General features: G+C 39.2%; 2 protein-coding genes across 8 annotated transcripts in view; one reads left to right on the top strand and one right to left on the bottom strand.

Annotated features, from left to right (window-relative positions):
- PARP4 (poly(ADP-ribose) polymerase family member 4) overlaps window positions 1-3216 on the bottom strand; it is a 55613-nt gene extending 52397 nt beyond the window's left edge. For 4 of the 5 annotated variants that reach the window (XR_012672008.1, XM_075139974.1, XM_075139975.1 and 1 more), the window contains exons 1-2: window positions 2949-3216; window positions 1475-1588 (exon numbers count right to left, since the gene is read on the bottom strand). The gene's annotated coding sequence lies outside the window, so the exon portion shown is untranslated. Of the gene's footprint in view, window positions 1-1474; window positions 1589-2328 lie in introns of all 5 variants that reach the window. The other variant, XM_075139973.1, reaches the window with a different exon arrangement.
- Window positions 3217-3312: 96 nt separating this feature from the next.
- Window positions 3313-22223, top strand: CPAP (centrosome assembly and centriole elongation protein). 3 transcript variants are annotated; one of them, XM_075140001.1, is made up of 16 exons: window positions 3313-3378; window positions 4907-5417; window positions 7468-7591; window positions 9779-9923; window positions 11516-11621; window positions 11930-13553; window positions 15532-15664; window positions 16517-16682; window positions 17721-17960; window positions 18582-18681; window positions 19675-19772; window positions 20492-20590; window positions 20702-20842; window positions 20953-21037; window positions 21135-21255; window positions 21887-22223. In XM_075140001.1, the coding sequence occupies exons 2-16, from the start codon at window positions 4992-4994 to the stop codon at window positions 22077-22079; spliced, it is 3801 nt and encodes a 1266-aa protein (XP_074996102.1). In that variant the 5' UTR covers window positions 3313-3378; window positions 4907-4991; the 3' UTR covers window positions 22080-22223. The 3 variants fall into 3 exon arrangements, with proteins under 3 accessions (XP_074996102.1, XP_074996103.1, XP_074996101.1); XM_075140002.1 differs by having other exon boundaries at window positions 3354-3378; window positions 5218-5417; XM_075140000.1 differs by having other exon boundaries at window positions 3355-3521.
- Window positions 22224-23183: the final 960 nt, after the last annotated feature.

A 23183-nucleotide genomic window follows, 5' to 3' on the forward strand; every position in this document is an offset into this window, starting at 1 on the left:
AGTAACAATACAGAGGAAATGTTTAAATGGCACTGACAACAGCACTTCACAATCTAATATAAAATTATTGTTTGATTAATTTATCAAGGACCCAAGTCCAGATGATTAGGATAAGGTTTCAGATTAAAAAAAAAACCAAAACAAAACACATTAACCTGAGGTAATTTTAGGGTGAGATTTAGAGTATGTTACCTATATCACACTTAAGGAATGTGTTTATTTTCTTACTCTATAGCCTACTTGATTTTCAATGTATGCAAGTAAAATTGTTCTTCAGTGCAGTAAAAAAGGAATCAGATGGCCAGCTACCGTGGAATAATTTAAATTATTAGCTAAAAAATAAGAAGGAGTTAGTCAAGGAGAGAGAGAGCAACATAATTCATTTGAATTTGGGGTTTCGTGAAAACCTGGAAAATCAACACAATCAGACACAATTTTATACATGCCTGTATAATTTTATCTCAGAAAGGTAATCTATAGGAAGGGCCCAAATCATCTACTGCACTATACACCTAATAGAACTGGCAACTTTGTAATGGTAATACATGCATTTAGTCAGGCAGATACAGATCAAATGGCACATGAGGTCATTATATACCTATATTTTGTGGATTGTTTTTGTTTTTTATGGCATTAGCAGTGCTTTTGGCATAAAAGTACTCTCTGCTCATGCAAAAAACCAACTCTATACTTTATCGATGTTTTCACAAGATACTGTTATCTGAGGTGATAAAAATCTTTTACTATGCAGCCTTGTTATAACTTGGCTCTGTGGGAAACTGTACCTTTAAGAAGCTCTACTTTGTGGTATAAAGTCTTATTTTAAGCTGCTTTTATCAACTTTATTTTGAATCTTGTCACAAACAAGATAGATTAATTTGAGGCACATATAAGGGCAAATGTGCCACTGCCAAAGGCTTCCTTTAATAACATAGTTATGGTTATTATGCCTCCCTCTTCACTAGAGGTCTGTGTGCACTAGTTTTCTCAATATATTCTCTGAAGCAGATTCTGGATTCTGCTAAAGTATCACCAGAAGTTGTCTCCTCAGGAAATAATGAACTCTATTTGCACAGTCAAAACAAGAAGTTTATTAGAATGCAATGAAATACATACAACCAACTGCAAGCATCAGCTGTGCCTATACATCCATATCTCATCTGGCAAACACCAGAAGCAACTGAAATTGGTAGCTACATGTGCAAAACTCCACAAAAGTATTTTATATTCCATTTGCTTATGAAAATCAAGCTGCTAAGAACTGAGAAGAAAATTCTTGCAAGAACTGATCTGTAAATAAACCATAGGTCAGCCAGTAAGCAGAAAGGAATGCGTAAACTTGAGGGATTAATTTCCTCCAAGTCTGTCTGCAAAGTCACCCCCCCTTCTCTGTTCCCAGCACGAGAGGTATTAAATGACCCGTGATCCCACTCCTCTCTTTAGATTCTGAGGGAGCCAAATCGTTTATACTCACCTGCTCAGGCAGCTGCCCTCCCTGAAGGATCTTCCTGCTTCCCCAACAGCGTGAGGTACAACTGGAGAGCCTGGGCGTTGTAGGTGGGAAGGGCTAGGACACACCCATACCTCCCTGTAAAATGCCCAGTCAAATAAATAAACCCAGCAAAGTGCAGTCTACTGCACAATAAGGAGCAGTAACCCTCGCTGCACTGGAAGGAGGAGGAAATTGTCACTGTTGAAGCACAAGTGAACTTTGGAACACCTGACAGAGTTCAGGAAATTGAGTTAAACCTGATCAAAGTCTGTGCCCAGCAGCTTTTCTCTCCCTTGAGTGAAGATGATTTTATTCTTTCATTGTTGATGAATGCTACCACTAAATAGTAGCCTCTCTTCTCTTACTTCCCTAGAGAACCAAACTTCTCAAGGAATTTTAGCAGTGTTTGGCTTTACTCCTTTTGAATGGCAAAATTTTCAAAATTCAAAATCAGAATAGAAAATTCTATTTCATCTGTGTGTTGAGAATTAATTAACTGCCGATAAACACATTTATAACTGGAATACTGTGTTGTTGCAGTACCAGATAAGGAAGTTATGCAAAGTGGAACTGCTGACAGTTATCACTGGTTTATTTCTTACAATTTTAATTTATGTTGGTGGAGATCCATAAGGCCCCAATAGCCTTATGGCTTCACACAAACACACGAGCTTGTACTTCATGATCAAACCACAAATTCAACACCATTGTTAGCAATGGATTATATTTTCAGCACAGAGTGGGAGCCAAAAATAAATTTTTATCGTCCAACAATAGACCATGAATAATCTGTAGTCCTGTAAGGCCATCAGTGTACAGGTAAACTGAAAACATACCTTCACTGTATTTTCCTGCTAAAGATGTCAAAGGGACTGAATGTGATGCTCTGCTTTTGAAAAGCATGAGTACAAATCCTTGTATTTCTAGCACAGTTGCTTATCACTATTAATGCAGAATCCAATCTGAGGACAATCATGTAGACAACATATTCATAACTGGCAAAACCAAAGTGCAGGAAAGATGTTGGAAAGTTTAGCAGGAAGAGCCCTGTGGAACTATAGAAAGTAACAACGGAAATTAAAACTAGTAGTAGGCAACTGAAAGGGCTGCGGTGGGTTTATACAACCTAGAGCTCGGTTTTGTACCTGCCCACAACAGCCACAAAACCAGGTCACAGCCTGCGACGTACCACAAGTTTCTGGAGCGCGATGCTCTGCCACTTACTGGAGTTTAGAGGAAAACCCTAATTTCGCTCAGTAAGGTAGAGCATGCCAAAAGCACAAAATGTCAGAAAGCCAGGGGATGCTTTTTGCCCATTTATCTTTTCTTTCTTCCCTTACTGCAGCTATTTAAAGATTAAAAAGGTATAACTGGCCGCAATAAAAGCACACTGCAGAAAACGCCACACCCCGAACAGTTTGCGGACAGGTCACTAGACAGGAACCTCCTCACGCACCATGCCGGGACAGCCGCCGCAGAACACTGCGCCGATACGGCCTTCTGCCTCTTCAGGAGCGGCGCTGCCCGAAGAGAAACCCCGTCTCCCAGAAGGGCCACCAGCGGCGACGCGGGGAGGACTCGAGAGCCGCCCCTACCTGCGGGCCGACGTCAGGAGCGAGGGGCAGGCCCAGATACCCGAAAGGATCCCCGCCGCCTCTTCCCGCCCCTGACAGCCCCGGGCAGGAACCGGGGCAGCGCTACTTCCCTGTCGATGCCCATCAACGGCCTTTTCGCCGCTGAGGCTCTTGGGAGTTGTAGTTTGAGCGCGGAAGGACCGCCTGGCAGCTGGGTGGGGAAGTCGGCGGCTTGGGACTACAACTGCCAGCATGCTCGGCGCCGGGGCGGTGCCCAGCCTGTGGCGCCGGGAGGCTGTGCGATGGCGGCAGGTTTGTAATAGAAGGAGAGGGGTGGCGGCTAGAGCAGAGTGTCGCTGCGGAAGCGGCCTGAGGAGCGGTGCCGGTGCTGCCGCCCCGGTACCTGTGAGGGGCCGCAGGTCGGAGCTGTGGCGATGCGGGTGCCTTGAGGCCGGGTGAGCGGCGGGACCCGGCGGCGCGCTTGCGGCGTCCTCTGTGAGGAGCCCAGCGCGGGCTGGGGCGGTGTCCGTGACGGGGGGAAGGGAGGCGGCGGGCCTGGCCCCTCGTCTCCCCACCGGTAACCTTTGCGGGGGGGGATCCCTTCGTCCCTCCTCCCCTCCCCGGGACGGGTCAGCTTCAGCCCTGCCAGCTCTTTCGGTTGGCACGAGGGTGCTGCTGCCCTTAGGCTTTAGGGGAAGCTTTAAACTGGCAGGCTGCCTCGAAAGGGTCTCCAAAAGGTGACAGGAAAAATAGCGTGCGAACCCTGTAGGCTTGAATTGGCCCATGCAGGAATCCGTACCTCGCTGGGAACTTCCAGTGGCGTCTCAAAGCAGAAGACGGTTGAAACACATTTTTCTAAGGGAATTTCGCTGTTTCTTCTAGTAATAGTTTCAAACTTTGGTTGAAAACGTAAGCCCTTTTGCAGCAGGAAAATTAAGCGAGAGCTGGCATGAACTGATCTCTTGGGAACAAGGAAGCTTGACAAAATTATTTCCTGATCAGCAGGACTGTTGAGCTGTGGGTTGTTTGTCCTTCGTCCCCTGGCCCCTTCTTTCTCTGTATTCCCTGTGACACACCATATGCGGAGGCAGAGAGTTAGTTGCCCTGGTACTAGTCTGAGGTAGCAGGGCTGACTGCTCAGGCTCTTGCTTGCTACATCGTCATTGGCAGCAGCTCTGTCTCTTTTTTGTCTTAAGTGAGAAAATCACTTTGAGTCTCCCGCCTACCTGAATTCATTCATATTTTATGACACTTGTAGGAATTTGGTTATCACTGAAACTTTTGCAGTCTTCAAACTTTTTTTTGGATGGATTTAAAAAAAGAAGCTGGTTGGGAGGAAAAAGCTAACAGGCAGCATAGTTGTAGAGTTTCCATGAGAAACTAAGGAAGACATGAAAATGGTAAGTGCTGCATTGAAATATGTGCAGTAAAATGTTTGTATTTAGATGGACATACTTGAAACTTTGCATTAGTATGAAGGTCCTGTGAGGGAAGTCTCTTTCAACTCCTCAAATCACCTCTCTCTTTTTGTTGCAGGCACTTTAAAAGAATTCTGAATCCCTCTCTGTACTACTGAAAGGAATATTATACACAGCTTTATAATATTTGAGATAATATTAAGGGCACTCAAATAAATAACAATATTAAAAATTGGATTATGTTGACTTCCTGCACAGAAAGTGTTTGTTACTAGTTGTCCAAATTGTTTCTATTGCCCAGGGAAAAGTAGATTGTGACTTATTTTTGTAAGTATACTAGGTTGGTTGTAAGAGGGTAACTTTCTTTTACTGGGAATCTGTTACTGTAGATGTCTTATGTTGTTCATCTGCTTAATTTCTAGGTGCTAAAAGTAGGTAACTATCCATACCAAATACCTGGAACTTTGAAAGTTTTACTGTCCTAATGCTACATAATGTAATATTGTTATGTTAATGCTATATCAGCAAATAAATTGGAATACAATTTACAAGATGCCAACTGTTGAAGATCCGAGTAGTGAACAAAACTTCATTGCGCATTGGATGTCCGATAGTTCCCGTGCTGGAGTCTTATTAGATCCTAGTTTTACTGGTTTGAAAATCAACAAAGAAAATTTATTATCTGGACCTGAAAACATCACAGCTTTCCCTGCTGAAGTGTTGCATCTTTCAGACAGCTGTTCTGTAAGTGATGACTCCTTGTGTGAAGAAGAGTCTGGCAGCCCTTGTACGCTTCAGCAATATACCACTGAAACATCTTTTCCAGCAGCAGCATATAACGTAGAAGCCTCTAAAACAGACTTTGTCCATGATGAAGTGGGTGGTCAGAATAAATCCGATCACAGCGATCCACTCTTACAAAAGCTTGAACAGGTAAAAGTTCTAGAATTCCTTGTCATACATCAATTAATATTTATTTTGTTTCTACATATGATTTGTCATACCTGGAAGTAAGCAAACTCTTTGCAATGTATAGAACACAGTAAGCTTAAAGAGCAAGTCCTAAGTCACAGTTATGCGTGCATAAAAATTGGTGTCCTTCTCATGATGTGCAGTTATTGAGAGTCTAACTTCTGTTGATTCCAGCTGGCACAGGTTCCAGTTTAAAATGAAATTGCATTTGGTGGCAGTGTACTTGTTCTCAAAATATTTTTACCTGGAAAGGTGCACACAGTTTTACAATATTCTGCTATTTCTTCACTGGAAGCTGTGGAAATGGGGTGCTGGTCATTACAGTGGTAGTACTTCACCACAGATATTCATAACATGGTGAAGTTGTATGTTCTTTATCTATAGCAACATCTTCTGTTAGTTCTCAAAGTAGCTGTGTACACCGATATATCTGGTTCTGTTTAGATGAAGAGAGATGTTAGCATTGAATATGATGAAGCATCCATGACACTGGGACAAAAAGGCCTGAAATTACAATGCTCTGATGTTATTGTTTTTTTCCAATGCACGCATGACAGTTAATCCACTGTAACTGGCTATATGTTCACTTGTAGCTCTTCCCAATTACTAGATAATTGTGTTAGCTGAAAGTGTTCATAGGCACTTCAATAGATCTTGCTGTTAAGGATTAAGAACTCACCTCCTTGTCCACTCTGATAGCAGCTACCTCAGCGCAAATCCCTATGTCTGTTCACTCAAGTGGGGGATGTGGGGGGGGTGTCTGTGTGAGTCTCTGGAGTAGAATTCCACAACTTATGTGGTGCTATAAAAGTTTTCTCCTCTATTTTACAAGATAGGAAAATATTTATTCACTTTTTCAGTGTTGTTAGCAGTATCAAACAGTGGCTAAATGACAGATATTAGCTGGTTTAATGGTATCTTAAGAGGAATTGTTAACTCTCCTGTCTTAGAAGGCTATTGGCAATCTAATATAAAAAAAATAAAACTGATGCTTGCAATGACGAATGTAGTTTTGGATGTAGGAGGTTTTTTTTTCAGTTTGGTTTTCTGAGGATATGATTATCAGAACAGGTAGAAGTATGATTTCTTTAATAAATTAAGTGCAGGAGTTGGAGGTAAGACTTAGGTGATCTTTGGATCTTGATCATTAGCTCACAGCTTCTACTTGCATAGTGCCTTACTTCTGTTTTCACTGGAATTTTAAGGGACTACAAGGAGAATTAAAGGGAAATTTTTCTTATCTATTGGATGACAGGTGTGGTCCAGTTGTTGATCTATGGAAGGATTTCTTCAGGCCTCCTGTCTTTCCTTCGGAGGAGCTGGAACTAGCATATATGTATGTGTTGGAGATATAGAGATGGGCATGGAGGCCCACCACCCATTGCTGTGGTTTGGTAGGGTACAAAATGTCCAGCCTTCATATGGCCCTCAAGGGCCAGGCCCTCCTGCTACATAAGAAAATAAAGACTGGATTACTGAACTTAATCAGTATTTTAATTCTTTTTTTCAGGCAGCTTCATGAGTCTTAATGTTCTCTGATGCTCTTTTTCCCTTCTCTTGGTCCTTTGTATCAGTTAGTGTTCACTGTAACTAAGATCTTGGAGAGAAGAAAAAAAACCCACACTTTTTTTAAAGCTTTAATTAGTATGAAGTATTTCACATTTTAATAAAAACACAGCATAGTAGAAGTTAATGTTAAAAGAGCAGAATTTGAATGTTTTTCCCATGCAGTAGAAATGAGTGTTCTGATTCCTATTGTTTGCAGATTGGTCAATTAAAGACTAGTGGAACTGTTAATTGGGCAAACTGGAAATAGCATGTGCATTCATAGGTAGAAAAAAATGAAAATTTTGTTTAGCATAGTATTTCATATTCTTAATTTCCTTCATGTTACACTTACCTAATGGAACATCTTTAAAACAAGAAATACCCGTTGTCTTGATGACACTGATCCTGTGGTACATTCTAAGTAAACCTAGCCTCTAATGCATTTATTTTTTTGTTTGAAAAGCTGAAGGAATTGCAACAACAGAAACAGGAACAGCTAAAGAAACAACAGATGGAGCAACTTCAAAGGCTAATGGAAGAGCAGCAGAAACTACTTAGCATGGTATCTGGCCAGACACCAGTTCTTGGTAAGTTGAGCAAGAAAGCATATGACGTACTTTGAGTAAACTGAAGAATTTAATCTCATTTTCCAGTTAAAATCTGAAAGTGTATTCAGTGTTCTTAATCTTAAGACTACTTGATTAGCCGAAGATAAATACTGCATTGCTTCAATGCCTGAAAGTTGAGTGCTGCTGTAGAAGGAATACTATCCTGTTTTTAGAAAAGGCCAACTGTAATTGTAACTCGATCAATATGCACTATGATGGGAGCCCTTGTCTCGAAGAACATATTTTAAATATAAAAGTGTAAAACAAACAGTTGCTTTCCTTTCTCATTAGCTGTTTCTCACAATATTTTTGATTGCTTTAAGCTATCACTGTAGCCAAATGAAGTGGTTCCTCCTTGTTTGTGCTCACGCAGCACAAATTTGTTCAGGTGATGAACTGAACTAGACTAGGGAGCTGATCTGTATTGAAAAGCAAACACTTGTAACCTGTATCAGTTTTCCAGTCTTGTTTCCTGTGTGCAAAGGGAGAGGACAGTGCTGGGCTAGAAAAAGCTTTTAGAGTTGAGCAGGGGTATTTTCTCCTCTTGGCAGTATTAGTCCAACCGGACTTAAATGATTATCTTTCTTTCACTCTGCCTACCTGGGAAAATGAATTTAGGGCCTAGCCTTAGGAGAACAAAATCCAGATTGCCTAATCACTTATTCTTGATCAGTAACATAAGGATGGAGGCTGGGTAATCAGTCTTGCTGTTCAGTGCCATTTCTTTTCTCCTGTGGAACAGTGGTGGTGTAATACAAATACAATGACACAGCCATTTTTTCTCTTTTAATTTCAAGGCTGTACTCTAATGGCTGAAAGTCAAAAATTAAGACCTGGGCATTCAGCAGGCTTAACAACTTTATACCAATTGCCATCATCTGGGTATCAGAGTATCTCTGAAGACAGAGCTTATGCCTTGATTGTTTCTCCACATACACAAAACAGTAATTTTTTACAAAAGTTTAACAACGAAGAATGCACCTCATCTTTGAAGAACAGTCTTTCAGGAGTGTCTGCCTGTGAGAAACAAGTCATTTGTAGAAAGATAACTTCGTGTGTGGTGGGGTTTTTCTTCCCCTTGTAGTTATTGAGCATAATTTTCTACTACTTATTGCGAAGATTTTATTCAAGTGTTGGTTTACTTGATTTGTCGGTTGGTTTACTGACAGCTTACAGACCTCGGAGTGTTCCTGTTGATGTCCATGTGAGTTTTGTTAAAAGCAGCATAAGGAAAAAATGAAGTTCTTCTGTCTATATGAAATGCTTGTCTGTTTTAGGAAAAAAACACAATATTTACTGCTAAAGCTTATATATGATAAGGACTGGGAAAATAGCAAATAACGACAAATATTGGATAGCTAAATTGTTTGAGCTGAACTGTACCCACATTTTCACATGGCAAATGGAAAATAACAATCTATCCAGGGATACAGAATGTCTTCAGACCAGCTCTATTGTGAGGATTAATAACTGAACTGGAATTAGGAGTCAAGATGAGTTGACAGAGATCCCATCATATGACTAAAAATTACTTGTACATCTGAAGCAATGCACTGGAGTTCTTTATCTTTCCTCTTCTTCTCAATTTTACTGTTGGCACCAGCATGACTACTATGCTGCTAAGACTGGAATAGTGGTTTTGGTTTTAATCTAGCAATTTAATAAGGTTGCTGAAAACCTGTAGAGGTTTTGGGGAAAAAGTATGAGATTGCATTTCATCATACTTCATACCAGCTTTAAAGCTTTTAATCAGAGGACTTTGTCTAAGAGGATGTGAAAGGATAAATTGATCTTAATTTATACATATATACATGGGAAACAAAGCTTGATAAGAGAGCTCTTCAGTACAGCAGAAATCTAAATTTGTTCAGTTATTTTATTTTTAAGCCATAAATTAACAATAGCAAAGAAGATGAACAATCAGAATGGGTTATTTAAGGTCTGTGGAAAATTTTTAATACATAATTGGATGTTCCTTTAAACAGAAAGCTCAAATTCAAATCATAATTAATTTGCGGAAATCTTAGGACTATTTTATGTTGGAATTCAGACTACATTACCATGAAGCTCCCTTCTGGTTTTAATCTGATCTGAATGCTGCTTAAAGTATGAGCTGAAAACTGATTTGTTGTTGGCAAGGAAAAAAAATTTCTTTTAATTTCATAGGAAAAAACATGTGGTGTCCAGAACAAAAGATGGAAATATTAACAGAGAGTGAAGATCATCACATTGATCCTTTATGTGTGGAAAGTGCAGATCTCTCTGAAAATTCCAGTGGAGGAAAACGTTTGTGGACTAATACAGAAGAAAGGTAATTCAGACCATTATTATGCAGTTTTTATCAAATAGGTAACACAAGTTTGGTTGAATTCTGAGTCCTGATTGAAAGAGGGACTCAGAATTCAACCAAGTTTTATTCTCAATTTGATAGCTTTCTCAACTAAGGATTCCATTTTGCTAGGTATTGTGGAGTCCTGTAGTAAGAGAGGCTCTGGCTTGAAATTGTTTATGTTGTGAAAGATGCGATGTTGTGTATTGGCTGAAGAGGTGTGTGCAGCCTAGGGTAATGATAATTTAGAAGCACGTTTTAGTATAGGCTTAGCATATAAGCAGTTATAATTACTGTTCCCAATTTGATTTATTGCAACCTTCTATCCACTGTTATGTGGAGAAAGTAGTAATGTGAAGGTGTGTAAGGCTGTGACTTTTTAGTTTATTACCAGGAGTTATGTTTGTTTAAACATCTGTATATGGCTAAGAAGTAATAATAGTGTTTGTGGCAGAAGTCTTCTCATGTATGGTAAAAGCTTTGTTTATGGAGTTGATAGAATAGAAGTAGTGGTAGGCATTGTTTTAAAGCTCTGCCTTCTCTGCCGGGTCATCACAAAGACAAGAAATACTTCCTCCAGGCTGTGGTGGGTCGAGCCCAGCCAGCAACTAAGCACCCACCCAGTCGCTTGCTCACTCTGTTCCGCAGAGCAGGATGGGAGAGGGTATCAGAGGAGCAAACTCAAGAAAACTTGTGGGTTGAGATAAAAGCAGTTTAATAAGTAAAAGAAAGGGGGGGACCCCAAGTGATGCAAAGGCTGTCACTCTCCACCTCCCCCAAGCAGACTGATGCCTACTTGGTCTCTGAGCAACAGCTACTTTTGGAAGACCAAGCCCCCAGTTTTTACTGCTGACCATGATGTTATATGGTATGGAATATCCCTTTGGTCAGTTTGGGTCAGCTGTACTGGCTGTGTCCCCTCTTGCCACCCTCAGCCTACTTGCTGGGGGGCGGGGAGCAGCATGAAAAACCAAAGAAAGCTTTGATGCTGTGCAGGCACTGTTCAGTAACAGCTAAACCAATGGTGTGTTATCAACACTGTTGTAGTCACAAATCCAAAACACAGCACCAGATGGGCTGCTATGAAGAAAGCTCACTCCATCCCAGCCAGACCCAGTACAAGGCTTTGAAGTATCAAAGGGGAAGATAAGGAACACAATCTCAGTAGCATTACTGAGTGGGAAGGTGATACTATAGAAATCGGCAGTATGACTAAAATACAAATGAAAGTTTGGTGGTCTGGGCAGAAGAAAAGGTCATTTTGAAAAGCAATGAAAGAAGAAACAGCAAAACCTGCAAAGAGTATCTTTTAGATATGCATATTAACTATAGCAGGGATTTGATAAACCATTTCTCAGAAGATAAACAGCTAGTGTTATAGTGCATTTCTCAGACTAACTTTGACACTTAATGACCAAAGTACATCATAATTTGTCATCTTTTATGTAATTACACTTTAGATCTTTGAATAGCAGTGATGTTAAGCACAGTTATAGAAATGTAAGACTTGGGTTGTTGTTGGGTTTTTTTTTGTTTTTGTTTGTTTGTTTGTTTGTTTTTTTAAATTACACTAGACCTATTAAAGCTGCGATTCAGGAGAAGAAACAGACATTTGAAGAATTCCTGGAAGAACAGATACAACTAGAAGAGCAGCGTCTGGAGCAAAACCAGAAGTTACAGGTTATTTTTTTTTTAACTTTATTGTTCTTTATATAATGTGCCAAGATCTGTGCCAAGATGGGATAGGTGCTTTAAAAATGTACAAGGAGGATTCTAGCATCAAAAGCTAACACTGAATGCAATATTCGCATTTTTAAAATCAAACAGTAATCCCCAAATATTTCACTTGTTTAAGACGTCTTTAGAAATCCAGTAGAAATGTACTGTATAAATTCCTACTCACACGTGGGGTTTATTTGAAGAAATCTTCGAACTGTGTAAGGGGCTTTTTAACATTTTGTGGTTTACTTTTCCTTATCCCTTTTCAGGAGACAAATGGATCGGCCATTCAAAAACCAGTGATCAAACGACCCTTCCTGAAAAGAGGAGAAGGCTTAACAAGATTCGCTAATGCCAAATCTAAAATTACAAAACTTGGAGAAAACACCTCAAAACTTCAACAAAGGGCTTCAGATGACAGAAATGTTATTAAAGTGGACAGATCACAAATACAGAAGAAAACTGTGCCTCCTGGCAAAGAACTGGTTTCTGAGAACCCTTTTGCACCATGTAAAAAATATAACCACCCTGATAAAGCAAAACATTGCCGTATTCAGAAGAACCTAGTACTTAGGAATCACAATGGAAAAAACATCTCGCCATTAGAAACAAGAATGCAACCAGGAAAAAATCATGATGGACAGATGAGAGATTCTTTCGCATCAGAAATTAACAACAAAATAGAAAATAAAGAGAACATAGTAGAGTTTGCTAAGTCTAACACTGGCAAAATTGGAAACAAATTACCTGGCAAAGAAAAGCCTTCTTTGTCTCATGAGCTGCCCAGTGCCTTTTCTAATTCTAAACATCCTACAGGTCACCCTGTGAAGGATCCAGAACTGTCTTTTGAAGTTTCATTTCAGAATAAGCTGGAAAACTGGGAAAAAGAAAAAGAAAAAGAGAATCTAGAATTAGATGAATTTTTGTTTCTAGAACAAGCCGCAGATGAAATATCTTTTTCGAGTAATTCCTCATTTGTGCAAAGGATTTTAGATCAAGATCAACAAAATTTAAAAGGCCGTAGAATGTCTTCTACCCCTATCAAGGCAAAACAGCAGCAAGTAAAGGCGCTAGCTGTTGAACTTACAAATAAGAAAAATAAAAAGGCAGACTGTATGACACAGGGAAATATAAATGATAGAGCAGTTATGCATACAGTCTCAAATTCAGGAACAGCTTTTGGAATGAAGGATCCATTGAATAAAACGGACAGTGTAATGCTTTCAGCTTCTTCCATGACAGCAGCTCCTGCTTTAAAAAGTAATCAATGGGTTATAAATGAAGATAAGGATGAGGGCAATGGTGATAGTACTATGGATTCTGAGCGTGAATTTGAGACCACATTAAAGCATGAAAATGAAGATGCTAAGACATCCTTTATGAGCCATAGAGAAAGTGATCCAGAATTTTTTTGTTATGGAGGTTCTGTTACAGACATCAGCAAAGAAAGCAAAAATGGAGATGTTGACCTTGGCTTGTCAGACAAAGATTGCAGTGCACAGTCAAGGCAAAAGATCAGAAAAGCTTCAGACCATCAGAGTAGCATGTCTTGTATAAGTAGGAGTAAGTTTGAGTTTGATGATGAAAGAACATGGAGTGATCTTGATGAAAATTATGTTAACAGTGATTTACCTGAAAAATATTCTAAAATATCTTTACAGACAGACTTTTCCAGTAAGAATGATACAACTGTCCCAGATAAAGCAATAAAGAGAAAAGTTGCCTCAAAGAGGGGAGGTGAAATGTCCAAAGAGTCTGCAGTGGACAGTGATTCAAATGGACCTCCTGTATCAAACCTGATGATGAAACTGTTTCCTTCACTGAAACCGAAACAGAAGGCAGGCTGTCATTCAGAGCGTGAAATCAAATCACATGTGGAACAGGAGCCAGGAGGTGAGAGAACAGCAACTGGTAGGAAATGTTGAAGATGACATGTATTGCAAGTCTTTCCTTCTAACGCTTAAGCTGCAACCTGACATTACACCAAAGGGTATAAGTACAGAGTTCTGCTGCAGGGAGTGGCCCTGTTCTCACCTTTCATCTCCTCTCCTGGTTACATGTCTGCTGTCGGATCTAACAGTTATGCAGCTTGCAGTATGAGTATGATCAGTGAAAACTTCATTTATTTATTTTTTAAATTTTTTTTCCTGGAGGCTAGTTTTCTGTCAGACCAGCTCATTGAACTAACGTGATCTGGAGCTGCTTGATCACTGTTTCCAAATCAAGGAAAGTGTCAAAGGCATGCCGAAAATGAAGTGGTACCTCCCTTTCCGGTGACAGTGTGCATTCACACCACAGTAGGGTAATGCTATGCACTGTTAGGTTAGCTTGTTCCTCTTGTAAAATATAAGGAGGCGGCAGCCCTCACCATATTTTCCAACAGTAGTATAGTATCTAGAGAATTCACGTGGAATATGAGAAACATGGATTCATTTTTCTGCTTTGCCCAAGTTGATTTCGACCATGTGGTTATAGTGTGGGGGAGTGCCTCTAACATGTCCTGTTGAAGCTGTTCGTTTATGTGAGGTCATTAAAAATGCAGTTGTTCAGTGAAAACATGATGGCATAGCCTAGCATTTAAATCTCTTCTCTGTAAGGTGTTGAGATCTTGGTTTCAAACTCTGCTCCAGTGAATGTTTAGGATTTTGTTTAGGTTTTTATGAGAAGTTGTCGTGGTTTAACCCCAGCCAGCAAAAAATAAACTCCACGCAGCCGCTCGATCACCCCCCCTCGGTGGGATGGGGGAGAGAATCGGGAGGGCACAAGTAGGAAAGCTCCCGGGTTGAGATAAAAACAGTTTAATAATTGAAATAAAACTAAGTAGAACAGTAATAATAACAATGAGAATAACAACAATAACAGAATACACAAAACACGCAATGCACAAGACAAACGCTCACCGACCGCCGACCGCGTGTCACGGACGGGGGCGAGCCCCCCCACACACCCGGTTTTTATACTGAGCATGATGTCACATGGTATAGAACACCCCATTGGCCAGCTGGGTCCACCACCCCGGCTGTGCTCCCCCCTCCCGGTGCAAGCATCACCCAGCAACAGCCAAAGCATCAATGGGCCATCAACGCTCCTTTCACACCGAACCCAAAACACAGCACCCCCCCCAAGCTACTGGGAAGAAAGTTAACCCTGTCCCAGCTGGAACCAGGACAGAAGTTCATATGAAAGCTGCTACTTCTGCTTATTGTTTTGTGGAGAATTGATTTTGTAGGGTTGTTTAAAGATGCCTGCTAGATGTTGTTCGCAGGAAGAGGGGCAGGGTTTTTTTACTGAATCTCAGAACATTTAAGGGTAATTGAGGCAACTACCTACACTGCAACATCAGTATTTAGGCTTTTCTCTTGCATACTCAGAAGCGGAGTATTAAGACCCTGGGAGTGTTAAGTAGTGACTGAACAGGAAACTGGGATGGCAAAAAAGCCCACAGATCCTATTAGCAGCCTCTGCAATAGGTTTCACGTCAGTGATGGGTGTGAGCAGACTTTGTTGTGAGTAAAACTTGGAAAAACTTACAACCATAAATTTTCCTGTTTGATGCTTGGCCCTTATACCTTCATTTAATTTCTCAAGCTTGACGTGAAGCCCTTCACATTCCAATTCCTAATATATATTTAGTTCTGCAAAGATGATAGATATACTCGATATTTAAGGTACTTGAGTAAATAGTGCAGGGTGCTTTAAAATGTCACTTCTGTGTTACTTGAATAGAAGAAATTTTTTGCAATACTACTACCTCTAAAATAGTATGACTTGCTTTTTTTAAAATTTTTTTTTTTAACTGGTGTGTGATAATTGTTTACTTCAGCTTTATGGATGCTGCTTAGATAACTTGCATCTGTCTGTTCTTTGACAGGAAACACTGTTCCATCCCAGGTACTGAGAGAGAGACTCACTGAATTGGAAACTGAAATAGAGAGATTCAGAGCTGAAAACACAACTCTAACTAAACTCCGTGAAGAAAGAGAGCATGCCTTGGCAAATATCAGGTAATTTTTAATTGAAACATTTTGATGCATTCACTTACATAGTATATTACAGACTATCATAATGTCCAGTTACCAACAGATAAATAATTGGTGTGTTTCAGTTACAGTGGAGACATAGGTCAAGAAACTGGTTGTTGCTCTATGTATATATTAAACTGTAATTATTACTCACACAGAAATTATAATATTAAGAACTTCTGCTAGTTTAATATGATATCCTTAAAGGCTATACTTTGGAGAATTTGTATACTTTTGTTCTGAGTGATAACATAGTCCTAAATTGGTCTTGCAAAACTGATCTTCATGCTAACATGATTGATGCTCTTCCTTTGGATTGAATTTTTGTGTGTAGAAACTGAGAATACTTTCATTTGAACTGGGGGACTTAAAAGCGACATAGAGCGCAGAATAATTATCTCTGGTGACTTAAATGTGGCACACCTATTCTACCAAAGTCACTTTTGTTTTGTTTGGAAACAGCATCGTGTTGTTGGCTAATGTTTAATCTGTGACCTCCTACTGTTAGCAGATTCTTCTCCCCAGTGCTTTTGGGGGAATGGTGTTCTAGTGCTTTGAAGAATGTTGGAAGATTTTAGCCAAAGCTTTGTTAAATTCAGGATAAATTTTGTGACTAGAAGATATAAAAATAGAAATTGTTGGACTTCAAACACTAGCTGTGTGACAATTCTTACTCCTTAAATAAGTAATACTGTTTATAGGTAAGTCTCCCTGGGGATAACAGATGCTGGATTGGAATCAGTGACCACAAAATTCAGTGCCTTAATTTTCTTCCTTAAAATCAAGATTTGAAGTAGCTTTGGGCTAAAAAACAACTTTGTTTCATAATTATAGGAAAGAAATTGCAGACTTTCAACAGCAGAAAGCCCAAGAACTGGCTGAAATAGAAGAATATAAAAAAAAGGAAATGAAAAAACTGCAAAAGGAGCGTAAAGTTTTTGAAAAATATACCACAGAAGCTAGAGCAATTCCAGATAAAAAAGAACGTGATGAAATTCAGGTATAAAAATATATTATTCTTCTAGTCCACACAGGAACACTTAAATTCATTTAAAGGCAGTCGAGAACTAGATTCTAACTTAATTGAAAGGTTGCAAGTGATTTCAAGATGGGAACTGTTAGTAGACATGGCCTAATTGAGGAGGGAACTACAGTCTTCACAATGTTGTTTGATGGTTTTAAGGCAAAAATCCCTAATAAACAAATCTTTTTGTCACGTTTCCATACTAAAAAACTGCTCATGACTATGGTAGAATGGTCTTCAACTTTGATACAAAATTACTGTAGTTAATATTAAGTTGTAAGTTTTTATTCATGGTAGTGGATCAAAATGCAAACTAGAACTGTACTTGAGTTTTATTTTGTCTATAACTGTTGTATAGTAAATGTAGTAATCTTTTACAAAGATAATCTTTGTAAAAGATAATCTTTTCAAAGTTACATTTTGTTATTACTTGTAGGTCTTTAGGTATCAGAGATGTAAGAAACAAGATCTGTTTGTTCCTTCATTGTCAGGATGTATGGTACATGAGATGTGCAGACAAGTTGTATTAAACATCGCACAGGGATTTCCTTCCTCCTTCCTTAAAGATTTTCCTTACATAACTTCAGCAGATTGAAGCAACATTTGCTGAACTGGCTAAGCAGATTCACATGTGTTTTAAGTGATTGTGTTCTCCCTATTTTCCTGTGCCAAGATTTTTGAAGGGTCCTCTCGAGGGTAGCCTTAAAGATTTCATGTTTTTGCCTCAAGTGTATTTATACTGGCCAATCTATGAAGTGTGAAGGATGCCAAGAGAGCAATAAAGACACTTCCTGTGATTGAAGTTGAGCTTATAAAGTTGGTAGTCTAAAGTAAATATCTCTTTCAGGAAGAAAACATCTACCTTTCATCCTCTGCCCCATTAAGCTGATCTTACTGTTTTTGCTACTGTTGTGCTTTTTTGTGTGCTTGTATTTCTATGTCCTGTTTTTTTAGAACATTAACATCTTTTAATATATTAAAATTATTTAATTTATAAACATGCATTTTTCTAAGGTTTTAAAACAGCAGATTGCAGAGTTACAGGAAGATTTAAAACGAAAAGAGGCAAAATGGTCAACCACCCATCGACGCCTGAAAGATCAAATAGAAACTTTAGTAAATGAGAATATGGAGCTAAAAGAGGAAGTCAAAATTATGGAGAGGTTTCGTCTAGAAGCCTGGAAGAAAGTAGAAGCTGCTGGAAGCAAGAGGAAAATAGAAAATTCAGGGATGACTCTAAAAAGAGCAGAATCTGTAAGTTATTGATCTTGGTGTTTTAAATTCATCTGTGTGAATACTCTTGAGTTTTGTATCATAAACTCGGAATCCAATAGCTACAACTTAGAGGTTTACTTTTAATTTACTAACCTGGGGACTCCACTAGTGGTGACGGACACAGAATTTCGTTAATGTCACATTCTCTCCAAATGTGAATGTTCACAATGTGCAGGATCCATTCTGTTGAGGAACTCATCTTAGAAATTGAAAATGAAGCAATTCTAAGAGAAAAATCATAGATGGGATCTAACCTGTGAACCTCTGCACCTTAAGGGCCAGCCAGGCAAACCAGGCAGTTCACCATTGTCTACAGTAGTTACATTTAGTTTTGAAACTGTAACTATTATTCTAGATCACTTGCACCAAATTAACATTCTGCAGTTGTTGGTAGCGAGACAGCAGACAAAGGAAGAGTTCCGAAGCATAGCTTGGGCTACATCACACAAGCCCTTCTCCCGACTAAATCTCAAAAATGTATAGTTTGTGCAGAAAGCTTCCAGTAAATTTCATGCCACGTGGTGTATAAATCTTGTTGCCGCTGCACAAACAGTTATGAATAAATGTCATATAAACCACAAATAACTTACTTTCTTTTAGTGTCTACCAAAGAGAGGCCCAAAAAGTCAAACTGCATCTCTGCTTCTTCCAGTACAGAAGTGCAGCAAGATAAATGAGAAAAGTTACTCACAGGCAAAAGGTATAAATGTTTGTCTAATCAGAAAATTCTGTTAACTCTTTAAAAGAAAATTAATGTGGATTTTTGCTTTTATTAAAAAGAGTGCATCACCACCTCAAAAGTAGATAGAGAATAGTTGTAATGGACTTGAGCGTATGGATAAATACCTCCCGGGGTAGGATTCTGGAGAAAGCTGTCATGAGACCGTTCTCAGAGCAAAAATGCTTCTGGTCATGTTTGGCGATCTGAGGCATACCAGAAGCTGTGTTCTGTAATCCAAAACGGCATTCATCATTGATGTTCTCCAAGTTGCGGATGTTGATTAGATGACTATGTTGATAACATCAGAACTGCTGTCTCTCTTCAGAACCTTGTTACCGGTATCTGTAATCATACGGGCAACGCTGTAGCGGGTGTTCCTTGTTCACAGCTATGAGCAGTTAAGAGCTGTTGGCAGCTATACCCCTTCCTACTGAATAATCACATACAGAAAGTAACTGGAGGGTACTTTTTTGACACCTCTGACAGCTCAAGCAACCATCATGTTATCTGTTAGAGCAGCGTGTTCCAGAATTGAAGCCCTTGCTTGTTTTATTTTGGTAATCTTTCTGGCGTGCTAGGAGAGACATGGGAAAAGTCTGCCAATCAGTTCCTGTTAGAAGGTTACGTTAGTCTTCCTTTATTCATTATAAGGCATAACTAAAAATGTTGTCTAGATCCCTAGGGGGGAAAAAAAATCCTTTCTAAATCTACAGAAATGAAATAGGAAGGAAAGTGCAAGTATTATGCCTGTTGCAACGATTCTTCAGTTCTAGCTTCTTGCTGACATGTGAAGCAATGACATACCTCAGGGAGCTGGCTTATGCTGATTCTTTTCATAAATGTACTGCTTTCAGTTTCTACTGCAGTTAAATGTAGGTGTCTTGTACAACTTAACCTCATATATAATTGTAACACTTAAACTGTACTTCAATTTTACTGCCCAAATTAACTTTATTACATGTCTCTGAGTAGGAAAGCTTTCTAGAACACCTGCATCAGCACCTGCTAATGACAGAAGCAACTCTGAGACAATGACGGCACTAGAAGATTCTTCTAGGACTTTTATGGTAGTAAGTCCTGTATCTTGATTTGATTTTTAAGGTGGAGGAAAAAGCCTAAAATAAAACAAGTTACTTGTACTTAAATGACTATCTGGAGGGTGACTGGTGAAGCTTTTGACTCACCTTATGTTCTTCAACTGCAGTTTTATTGTCCTACCAGAACATGACTATGTAGTAGTCAATGCAGAGTGTTTTACCTGTGTCTAGTAGTTGCAACATTCTTTGACTGAGGAGAGAAAATAAAATAATAATATTCTGCCCTCTTGAATTTTGCAAAATGTTTTACTGTTTGGGAGAGGGGAAAAAGATGGATGTTTATATGCTCCATGTAGGGCAACTGTGCAAGAATCTTGTAAACAGCTGAATTGATTCTTACATTAATTGCTGTAGGTAGCATTCAGATCTTATGAAACTTCATCAACTGTTTCGTACCTTGATATGGATGACTTAAGGCCGTTGAGCACCACGTACAACACACCACTGAATTCCACTTTAGTCCAGACTACAGCTGACCACAGCCAACCAATTATTGCCAAGTCTCAGTCTGGCTTACCACTTGAATTATACTAGGAGTTGCATAAAACCCAGATTGTGTTTATGCCTTCCTATACTTGTCTTCCTCCCCTGATGCTCCTTGTTTCCTAAAATGCCTGTCAGCCTAGGGAAAAAACATGTATAAAGACAAAGCTCGATTTCAGTTTATGCTTAGGTTATTGTTGTCGTTTCAGGTCACCTCTCCTAACGAAGGTCATGTGTCACTACCATCTGGACCTGCATATACAGACAATGAAGAGATACAGAGAGAAACTGCTTATCCTGATGGAAAGGTGAAATGAGAGTTCGGCACTCTGAAATTCCACAGGACAGCTGTTGTGTAAGAGGAATGAGTACGTGAGTGTGATGGCTCAATACTGACCTCTCTGTAATGTATGCATTAGGTTGAAAAAGTTTTGAAAAATGGCTGTCACCTCATATTTTTCCCCAATGGGACATGGAAAAAAGTGGATTCTGATGGGAAGACTGTAACTATAACCTTCTTCAATGGGGATGTGAAGCAGATTATGCCTGATCAAACAGTGGTACGTATCCTACATTTTCTGCACTTTTCTAAAGACTTACTTATGTGCACGTGTGTACACATATACAAAATTTCTCACTAGTTATGTTAAATCTCAACTGTTTTCTGCAGATTTATTATTATGCTGATGCTAAGACTACACATACTACATACTCTGATGGCTTAGAGGTCTTGCATTTTTCAAATGGACAAATAGGTAAAGAAATCGTCCAACGCAACCAACCCTCAAAATTACTGCCCATATGTATACCTGTGTTTATGTAATAAGCATATTGCCTCAAAATACATTTCAGAGAAGCATTATCCTGATGGCAAGAAAGAAATTACTTTCCCTGATCAAACTATCAAAAATTTATTTACGGATGGGCAAGAAGAAAGTATCTTTCCAGATGGTACTATTGTTCGTGTTCAGCGGTAAGCTTTACCTCTTCAGGTACCCTAGACTATTGATGGGAAAGTTGCAGTTAGGGCTGACTGACAGAGGCAGCGTATGGTGACACATCTATTTCTACAAGTTTGCATTGGAATATACTGTACTGTGAACATGTATTTACTGTTTGAAATTTTGGGGTTTTTTTTTTTTTTGGTAGCTTGGAGGAGACATAAAGACTGAATGCCTGTGTGTATTCTCTCATACCCTAATCTAGAGATTTTTCAGATTTGTGCATAATTCTAGGGAACATGCGAGAACCTAGTTGGTGCGGCAAGCAGGTCTGACATCTAAACTGACAGGCTCAAACCATTAAGTTTTAAACTTTTCTTGGACTGTTACAGCAATAGATTTAGCGCAGAGGAAGTGTGGTAGAGGCTCTCAAGTATGAGGAAGTTTTTGCAGAAACAGGTTTTTGAGTACCAGCCAGCTGGGCTGATATTTAACAAAATAGGCTCTTCACAAATACTGTATTTTTTAAAGTTTTTCCTTCATTTAGGCTTGCATATTTAATGTTTGTTCTAAGATTAAGCTTAAACCTATGTATAGTCCTTACAATGTGTTGTGGGTGTTGTTTTTTTTTTTTAAATACCTATATGCATTTATTTAATGCAGAGATGGAAGCAAAACTATAGAGTTCAATAATGGCCAGAGAGAACTACATACATCACAGTTCAAGAGGCGGGAGTATCCAGATGGTACTGTCAAGACCGTTTACATGAATGGACAGCAGGAAACGAAGTATGTCTCTGGGAGAGTAAGAGTAAAGGACAAGGATGGTAATATTATCATGGACACTAAGTTGTAGGTAATGTCAAAACTGTTGGAAGTGTTAGCACATCAGCAAAAATAATGTACATTCCTGTAAACGAGAAACCCCTTTACGCTTCTTGTGTATATATTGTTTATAGTTTTCCTGAAATAAATTTATTTTTCAGTGGGTGTTACTACATCAGAGCTTTTTCTAATTTTTTTCCTATTTCTACTTTTAAGAACCACTTTATTGTTTCAGTATTCTGTCATGTGTGGTTTAAAGCGTGTTTTTATAATCAGTTGTCAGTGAAAACTTGTCAAACAGCTGTAGATTACCTTATTTTAGGCATCTAAAAGATTCCTCAATCCAAGGTGCTGCTGGAATCCCTGCTGTGGTGAAATACAGCAGGCAGCCAGATTTAAGAGTCTGGGTATCAGTTTACTTACTGCTCGACTTAAAAGAGTAAATAAATGGCAGCATTCCTTTTCAGTTAGCCTTAGGCTACTCTTTTTCCTTCATAATCTTGTTTTTTCTTAATTTCACAGTTAGGAGGCAATAGCATTAGCAACCCCAAACTCTGTTCTGTAAACTGACAGATGAGACTGTATGACAGGTTAATTCTCCAAGCTACCAGAAATGTGGGAGGAAACACCAGAAATCAACAAAGGTCATCTCATCCAGTTCTTCCACCTAACAGGCATTTTTAAACTGACTTGTCTTTTAAAATTCTGCTGTATCTACAAGCAAAGTGGTACTGCTAGGGTGTCTGCTCTAACTCTCCAGTGTAGTGGATGCTGAAGAACTTGTTTCATTCTCTTGCATAGGAGAAGATACTCACTTTCTTCCCCTCGTTCCCTTCCCCCCTGCCTTCTCCTCCATGAAAGCAAACTCTGCAGTTACTGTGCCTGTGCCCTCTTTTAGTCAACGGATAAATCAACTTGCTCACTCACAACTAAAGTTGCTTGGTTGTGTGGACTGGCAGTCTTAAACAGCAGCTCTCATGTAATTTGGGGCCAAGTCCCTTTCCAGATGGTTGATAAACAACTTCTTTTTTTTTTCTTTTTTAATGAAAATAAGGAAAGAAACACATTTTGAAGATAAGCACACAACAGCTATAGGGTATTTGCAACAGCATATAGCACATGTCTGATTAATACC

Source organism: Calonectris borealis, chromosome 1 (genome assembly GCF_964195595.1).
Source record: "Calonectris borealis chromosome 1, bCalBor7.hap1.2, whole genome shotgun sequence".
NCBI lineage: Eukaryota > Metazoa > Chordata > Aves > Procellariiformes > Procellariidae > Calonectris > Calonectris borealis.

Excerpts from the sequence above, each read along its gene's own strand:
- CPAP (XM_075140001.1), top strand. The coding sequence starts at position 4,992 with ATGTTAATGCTATATCAGCAAATAAATTGGAATACAATTTACAAGATG. Across the intron at positions 17,961-18,581 it reads CTCTAAAAAGAGCAGAATCT|TGTCTACCAAAGAGAGGCCC; the intron begins GTAAGTTATTGA and ends ACTTTCTTTTAG. Across the intron at positions 20,591-20,701 it reads CTGCTTATCCTGATGGAAAG|GTTGAAAAAGTTTTGAAAAA; the intron begins GTGAAATGAGAG and ends TGTATGCATTAG.